The 9,066-nt window shown below is 42.7% G+C and overlaps 1 protein-coding gene across 1 annotated transcript; it reads left to right on the top strand.

The window, feature by feature from the left end:
- Positions 1–8,602: 8,602 nt before the first annotated feature.
- Positions 8,603–8,947, top strand: LOC111438393. Its single transcript, XM_023076299.1, has one exon. The coding sequence runs from the start codon at positions 8,603–8,605 to the stop codon at positions 8,945–8,947; it is 345 nt and encodes a 114-aa protein (XP_022932067.1).
- The last annotated feature ends 119 nt before the right edge of the window (positions 8,948–9,066 follow it).

Raw genomic sequence — 9,066 nt, 5'->3', positions numbered from 1 at the left:
TTTTTTTTTTTTTTTTTTTTTTTTTTTATTAGAGAATGAACTAAAGTAATTTTCCTTTTTGAAGTCAAATTTGAGAGGGACAAGCATACATTTAGTTTACCCATCACTTTCAACAAATTTATTTGTGTTATTTCTAATTTGCTAGAGAGAAAAAGCCTTTCACATGGCTTTTACCTACTTAAGAGAGATCCCACTCTTTATTGTGGCCGACATTCAATTTTACACATAAAAAATAAGACGAATAGTTTATTAAAAGTGATTGATAATGTGATTGGAGAAGGAGATGGAGTTTGTACCAAATTCTTGCATCTCAATCATACCCATCTTGGGTTTGCTGCTTTTTTTGGGGCATTAGTAATTTCAATATGACTAACAAGATCTCTTAAAAAGTTGGATAAACCAACCACAAAAATTGTATAAAATAGATTTGAGTGAGAGAAAAAAAAAAAGATGATATATTATTCTAATTATACCTTACAAAAAGGAAAACATTGTAGTAAAATATGAAAACTTTAAAGTTTGTTAAGATGATGTGAGGCCTATCTTTAATGACAACACTTTTTTTGTTTATGTGATTTCCTATTGTTTGAATTGTTTGAAAATTTGGGAGTAATCCAAATCAATAAATATTATATGGTTTATAGTTAGGGATAAGATGACCAAACCTAAAATTCTTTGACCCTACAGCCTACTAGTCCAAATCTCAATCCAAATGCATAAAATAATATAAAAAGGAGTCTCCTTTCTTACATATTCTATTCTTTTCCATCACATTGAGAGATTCTGATTTCATTTAGAAATCCTATCTTTTGAGGGAATATTTACCTGTTGAATTTATAAATATTGTATTTTTTATAGTTACAGGTAACTTTCAACTTTTTAATAGGACTAAATTGAAAACCAAATATTTTCTTTTATGAATCTTTAAATATTTATTATTTTTTTTATTCTACTAATTTATTTTAATAAATCTATAATAAAATATCATTTACATAGTTATGGTTATTTTGAATATGGATAATTGAAAAGAAAAAAAAGAACTTTAATATGCCTTATATATCTTTTTAATTATAATATGAATCAAATTCAAAATATACCACCGTTCTTGTTAATTAAATAAGCATAGGTGAAACTAATAATATTTATTAAAAAAGAAAAAAAAACAATAATGTTGTTTGTTGTAAGCTTTTAAAATAAAATATTATAAGCTATATGTAGATGTAACTTGCTTTGTGGTGTTGTTAGTGAATGTCTAACATCCTTGGTTGAGGCGGTACCTTAATAAAATCTAGTAGGATAGTATGTCGGCTATTAATCTGAACATAATTTGTGGAAGGTTCACTAACAGGTCCTTCCACAAGGTTAAAGAGTCACTTTAAGTCTGGGGGAGTGACCTCGTGTACCAGTGAGCTACTATGCCACTTGTATAGTCGATTGCCTTCTTTTAGAATAGGTTTATATCATCGAGGCCTTGTTTAGTAGACCCCTAGCCACGATGGAACTAGTCATCTTGATGCGCTACCCTAACCGGTCTAGACCTAACTTAATGGTACCGCTCCTTTGGACCTATCGGTTGGCAGGCGGCGCTATTGGATACGACCTAGATCCTTAATAATGCTATCGGGTTACGATAGTGGATAGGGTGGTGGAGACTCTAATGGCACAATTTATAGTGTTAGCAGGCTAAAGCTACCTTAGTCATTCTTGGATACCATGGAGGTCTATTAGTTTCTAGGTCATCTAGGCAGCTAATAATGCGAGTTCTCATCTTTAAAACTCTCTTTGCTAACTCATTGAGTTTTCTTGGTCTAGAAGCATTAGAGTGCAGATCCCTAATCGCCGCTCATAATCCTAAGGTATCCAGTCTATGGAAGGCGCCCTGACCTAGGTCATTGTTTGGTCTAACTCTAGCACCCTAGTCTCCATCCAGACATCTATGCTCTAAATGTAAAATACACAATCAATCACTTGAAGCTATCATATATTTTCATGCATTCATACAGCAACGGAAGCGTCGCGGGAAGGAGAGAGAAAATGCGTCGAAAAATCGGCCGAAGTCGGGTAAGGAAGACGAGATCCACGGATCCGGGTCAACCTAAACCCAAAACCCAATAGAGCAGCCCGACTTCTTTCCCCTTAGCCTCTGCCTTTGGCCCAGCCCAACTACAGCGACCCAAACCTCAATCTAGCCCAGAAGCCACAGTTCAGCTGAACTGACTCGAGACCAGACCCACAATCCAATCGAATCGCCCTGCAACCCATTTACTTGCAGCCTAATCCAGTAAACGGAGGCCCAACAACCAGCCCGGCCCACTAGCCTTCTGCAGTAGTCGACCCGAATCGGAGTGCGACCGATGCACACCGCGGGACATGGCATGCTCTAATTTTGCCACGTGGCACACAACAGCGCAAGCGGTCCCTCGGCTCGGCTCTGCGTAAACGACTCAGTGGCTTTTCAGTTCGGCCCCCCTGTTCTCAGCCTGATTTCCACTGTTTTGACCCCCTCGGACTTGTTTTCGGCCCCGATTAAGGTATCCGAGGCTGTTTTAGAGTCGTATTTCACATTTATTGAATTATTGGTAAATAAATTACGAAATACTAATGGAAGGCGGCGAATGGTGTTATAGGAAACAAACCCCGGCAACGAAGGAAGCAGCTTTCACGGAACGTGAGCTTACGTTTAGTTGATTAGGGAATACTTCGGCCAAGGCCAACGAAGTAAATGTTCTTGCTATAGGATAGGCTAAATATTGTTTGATTTATGATGTTGTATGAGTATGACGCTGTGTTGTGCTGTATGTTAATTGTACGTTATTTATATTTCGATGCATGACGTACATGTTATATTCGATGCACTTAATGGCTTCTATGATGAGTATGATGTATGCATGACGATGTTATTAACATGATGATGTTTTCCATGTTGAACATGTCTTACGATGTTGTTTGCCATATTGCATCATGTCGTTAGATCGACATAGAACACAACCCTAAAAGTATGAAAATGATATTAATGTAAATATCCACGAGCACGTGTTACATAGTATAACCAAGAGATGAGACTAGAGGGTTGTATAAAAAAAGATGTATAATTAAACTTAGAGGGACCTCATGCATATTGCATGTTTATAAGTATAGGGCTACTTCCCCTAGAGATGATGAGTGTGGACACGCACCGTACGATGAGCGCGAATGCGCACAAGTGCAAATGCACATAGATGAGGGTGTTCATGAGGTGCATGACACTATGGGGTTCTGCTGACCAGAGAGTCCAAGAGGTGTGCGAGCGCCCTGGGGATTCACACTCGCACGTGTGAGTCGTGTGTAGGGAAGTACTATACATCCAATTTGTCCGAGACTAGAGGCCACCCTTAAGATGATTAAAGATAGGTCCCTAATTCATGATTATATGTATTTGCATTAGCATGGCCCCTATAGTGGGGTCACTTACTGAGTATTTCTCAGGTCGTGTGCCATGTTGTTTTTTAGGTAAAGGCAAGGCACCCATGTAGGTTGACGGTGGCATCGTGATTAGAGACTGTGGCGCGTGCATAGGATAGTTTCATATTTAAAATTCCTAGTCTTGGTTAGGATAGGGTGTCGTGCATTTCATTTATTTAAATTATTTAATTTGTAATTGTTTTTATCTTATTTTGAACTCCAACATGATGTTTGAAACACGTAAGTCCGGCAATGTTTTCTAGTCTTTTAACGTATTCTGAAGTTTTAAATTTTTTCGCTAATAAAAATGAGCATTTTTAGAGTTATATTCTGCATTAGAGATGAGCATGAGATGTTAGTAGCGACTCTGAGTATGTGAAAATTTAGGGTCGTTACAAGCAGCTTGCGAACACCTAAAAAAAAAAACAGGAAAACTGGGATGAGTATAAAAATTATACTGAGTAAGCCATCTACTTGTAGGCTCTCATCGCATTCTAAACCTAACAAAATTCTCACGGTTTTCTTTGGGCTTTCCCTTTCGGGCTTCCCCTTAAGGCTTTACCACCATTTATAAGGGTGCGAAAACCTTCCTCGAGCAGACGCGTTTTAAAGCCTTGAGGGGAAGCCTGAAAGGGAAAGCTCAAAGAGGACAATATCTGCTAGCGGTGGATCTGGGTCGTTACAATTTGGTATTAGAGCAGTCAGGTTATAGGTCCTGTAGACATTTAGGATAGAGGGTCGTGTCCTCTGTGACCTCGCTCGTCAAACACATATCGTTCACGACCAGACGTTCTCACGCGACGGAAACATAGAGACAAAGGTTAAGCTAGTATTTATAGAGTATACCATGACCGACTATGGCATTATAATTGCACATTACCTAGAAGATGTGTTATGAATGAATTATAACCATAGTTCCTTTTTCTATTGTGGTAGATAATGGCACCAAAGTGATGCAAACCATATATAGGGCCCGGACCCAAAAGGGGAAGAAGAGAGGAAGTTTAGGACACCTCGGTTCCAACACCTGAAGAAGAACAACCTGAATTTCAGGAGGAGGTTGGGGATACGCCCCAAACTAGCGAGGGGACAGTACCACAGCCATCAAGAACAAAAAGACGCCGAAGGAAGGCCAAGGCTCGAAGGCTGGTTAATACACCCCCTACTGCTCCCTTCTCCGAGGAGGTCCCATCGGGTCCAACCCTGTGTACAGCAGTCCCGCTAAACCAGCCGTTAGCCATGCCCACAGCAGAGATGTTCCAGACGTTCATGATGACCTCGATAGAAAATCAGGCTCTGACGAACCAAATGATATAAACCATGATGGCTAATCAATCAACAGGGCAAGGGGGCAAAGATTCAGGGACTATGACTGTGGAGTCTTGCTACTTAAGTGATTTCCAGAGGCATAAACTGTCTTCCTTTGACGGAGGCAAGGTGGATCCCATTGCCGTTGAGAATTGGCTAGAGGCCATAAAAACGGCCTTCCATTTCATGAACTGCCCGCCAGAGTATGAAATCCACTGTGGGACGTATATGCTGAAAGGAGGGGTGCACTTTTTGTGGAAGGGTGCTCAGAAGACCATTGTACCACAAGGAGAGTTTATTACCTGGTGTCAATTTAAAAATGCATATCTCCACAAATATTACCCAATCACTGCTAGAGTAAAAATGCAGACAAATCAGTGGAGGAATATGACTTGGAGTTCAATAGGCTGGCAAGGTTTTCTCCAGCTTATGTTAGTTCTGAGGAGTTGAAGGGCGAACGATTTATCGTTGGCCTGAGGGAGAAACTAAGGGTGAATGTGGCATCCCAGTCATCATTCATCTATGCGAAAGCCTTTCAAGTGGTGACCCTGCTCGACGCGTCTGCACCGACAAGCTGCAGTTGGGAACAGCACAATCATCTTACACTGTAGCCCAGGGAAAAGTGACAGACCCTAGCCACCCTAGAACTAGTAGACTGCCCGTGGCCGCACTGATAAAGGAAGAAGGGCCCCAGTATGAAACATGACCCTGTGTCCTAACTGTCGGCGTCCTCATACGGGGGAATGCAGAGCAGGAACAGGCGCCTGCTACAGATGCGGCCAGGTAGGGCACTTTGTAGTGGATTGCCCTCAGAGGAACGATCAGCGTGTCAACCGGCCTGCAGTACAGCATCAAAGGGGCCAGGGTGCTCAACATCAGCAGGGGTGAGCTGTAGCCCATGCAACAACAGCCAGGCAAGCTGACCAGCCTAATGCAGTTGTCACAGGTACGCTACCCGTATTTGGCCATCTTGCTTTAGTATTGTTTGATTCGGGTTCGACGCATTCATTCGTATCTAAGAAGTTTGTAGAGCTAGCACACCTAGAGAAAGAACTTTTAGAGATTACCCTATCAGTATCCACCCCTGCTCATGAGCTGTTGCTAGCTACCCATAGGGTTAAGGGAGGTGGTGTAACATTATCAGGACGTGTCATCAAAGCTACACTGATAGTGTTAACCATGCAAGACTTTGATGTCATCTTAGGTATGGATTGGCTAGGCAAGAATCGCGTTTTGATAGATTGCGAGACTCAAATAGTGACTCTCAGGCTCCTATCAGGGGACAACTTTACCTACAAGGGAGCCACTTTTAAAGGTGCCCCAAGCGTCATAACATCGTTAAGGGCTAAGAAGCTGATTCGTAGTGGCGCAAGTGCATTTCTAGCCAGTGTGATCTTAGACAATAGTAACAAACAAATAACCTCATCCGTACACATCGTCAGGGAGTTCGTAGATGTCTTCCCGGAGGATCTACCAGGTCTACCCCCAGCTAGGGAAGTCGATTTTGGGATCGACTTGGAACCAGGAACTGTGCCAATCTCCAAGGCACCTTACAGGATGGCACCTGCAGAACTCAGGGTATTGAAGGAATAGTTGCAGGAGCTGTTGGATAAGGGTTTAATCTACTCAGTGTATCACCCTGGGGAGCCCCAGTTCTGTTTGTCAAGAAGAAGGACGGGTCCATGCGATTGTGTATTGATTACAGGGAATTAAACAAGGTCACTATAAAGAATAAGTACCCTCTCCCGAGAATTAACGACCTGTTTGATCAGCTACAGGGAGCAACAGTCTTTTCCAAAATTGACTTAAGGTCGGGGTATCATCAGTTGAGGGTCAGAGAAGGGGACATACCCAAGACAGCCTTCAAAAGTTATTATGGACATTACGAGTTTCTCGTTATGTTCTTTGGCCTTACCAATGCACCAACATTTTCATAGAACTAATGAACAGGGTGTTTCAGGAATTCTTAGACACTTTTGTCATAGTGTTCATCGACGACATACTGAGAGCCCAGCAGTTGTATGCCAAGTTCTCTAAGTGCGAGTTTTGGTTGTCTGAAGTAGCATTTCTGGGTCACGTGGTGTCAAGCAAGGGGATTATAGTGGACCCAGCTAAGATAGAAGCGGTGATGAGGTGGCCAAAGCTGACCACAGTCACAGAGGTGAGGAGCTTTCTGGCTAGCTGGATATTACAGAAAATTTGTCCAGGATTTCTCCAAAATTTCCTCAGCGCTAACTCAGCTAACCAAGAAGGGCAAGCCTTTTTCTTGGACTCCAGCCTGCGAACAGAGTTTCCAGGAACTCTAGAAGAGGTTGGTAACTGCACTAGTCCTTACAGTTCCAGACGGGTCAGGTAATCTCGTGGTGTACAATGATGCATCTCGACAGCTGAAGGAATATGCTTCTCGATAGAAGGGTAAGGTGATAGCGTATGCTTCTGACAACTGAAGGAATATGAACGCAACTACCCCACGATGACCTCGAGTTAGCAACGGTAGTATTTGCTCTAAAAACGTGGCAACATTACCTGTATGGGGAAAAAGTACAAGTCTTCACTAATCAAGTACTTATTCACGCAAAAGGAGCTCAATATGAGACAAAGGTGATGGTTGGAACTTGTAAAGGATTATGACATAGAGATCTTGTACCATCCAGGCAAAGCCAACGTGGTAGCTGATGCATTGAGCAGGAAGGCTGTGCATACTTCTGCGATGATCACCACACAGGAAAGACTACAAGATGAGATGAAGAGGGCTGGGATAGACGTGGTGGTTAAAGGTGGTAATGTTCAGATGGCACAATTAACCATACAGCCCAACCTACAAAAAAAAATTATCGATGCTTAGAGGTCTGATGAACACCTCAGTAAAGTGTGGAGTCAGACTGAGACAGAGAGGCCAGCAGGGTATTCTATCTCCTCAGACGGGGGTCTACTATGGCAAAACCGTCTATGCGTTCCCCGAGATGAGGGAATCTTAAAAGATATTATGATCGAAGCCTATGATACATCTTATATGTTCCACCCTGGAAGTACGAAGATGTATCAGGATCTAAAAAGATATTATTGGTGGTCCAAAATGAAGAGGGACATAGCGGATTTCGTAAGCCGTTGCTTGACCTACCAGTAGGCGAAGGTCCCGAGGCAGCACCTAGTAGGATTGCTACAGCCCCTGAACGTTCCTCAGTAGAAATGTGAAGCGTCTGTATGGATTTCGTCTCGGGTTTGCCAAAGACAAAGCAGGGTTTCAACGTCATCTGGGTTGTTGTGGACAGATTGACCAAGACGGCCCACTTCATTCCAGGAAAGTCCACATGTCGAGTGGATCGGTGGGCTCAATTATATATCAAGGAGATAGTACGCCTACATGGGGTACTAGTGTCCATAGTATTAGACCGGGACACTAGGTTCACCTCTCAGTTTTGGAAGAGTCTGTAGAAAGCACTAGGAACTCAATTGAAGTTCAGTATAGCGTTCCATCCTCAAACGGACGGACAGACTGAAAGACTGAACCAGATTTTAGAGGATATGTTGCGAGCCTGTTCCTTAGATTTCTCTAGGTGCTGGAACGAACATTTGCTGTTGATGGAGTTTGTCTACAATAATAGTTATCAAGTGACCGATGGCCCCTTTTGAGGCACTATATGGGCGTAGGTGTCGAACACCAGTGTTTTGAGACGAGGTAGGCGCGCAGCAACTACTAGGACCAGAGTTCGTTCAGGTCACCAACACTACGGTGCAGAAAATCAAGAAGAGGATACTCACCGCACAGAGCCGCCAAAAAAGCTATGCAGATGTGCATAGAAGGGACCTCGAATTTTTTTTGGGTGACCACGTGTTCTTGAAGGTAGCCCCCATGAGGGGGGTGTTGAGGTTCGGAAAGAAGGGGAAACTGAGCCCAAGGTTCATAGGCCCCTTCGAGATTCTAGAAAGAGTAGGGGCTGTGGCTTACAGAATTGCCCTGCCACCAAACCTTGCTGCTGTGCACAATGTGTTCCACGTATCCATGCTGCGAAAGTACACTCCAGACACTACTCATGTAATCGAGCATGAGATGCTTCCTCTTCGGGAGGATCTGTCTTACAAGGAGAAGCCTAGCAGAATTTTGGCTCGAGACACTAGGCGGTTGCGCAACAAAGATATTCCCTTGGTAAAGGTCTTATGGGGTAACCGCCATGAGGAAGAGGCAACCTGGGAATGAGAAGAGGACGTGAGGAGAGCTTATCCTGAACTCTTCCAAGAGATAGCTACTTTCGAGGACGAAAGTTCCTAAGGAGGGGAGAGTTTGTAACGCCAAAAAAAAAAAAAAAAAAAAAAAAA

Source organism: Cucurbita moschata, unplaced genomic scaffold, assembly GCF_002738365.1.
Source record: "Cucurbita moschata cultivar Rifu unplaced genomic scaffold, Cmos_1.0 Cmo_Scf00074, whole genome shotgun sequence".
Lineage (NCBI taxonomy): Eukaryota > Viridiplantae > Streptophyta > Magnoliopsida > Cucurbitales > Cucurbitaceae > Cucurbita > Cucurbita moschata.
This window is presented reverse-complemented; position numbering and strand designations above follow the sequence as displayed.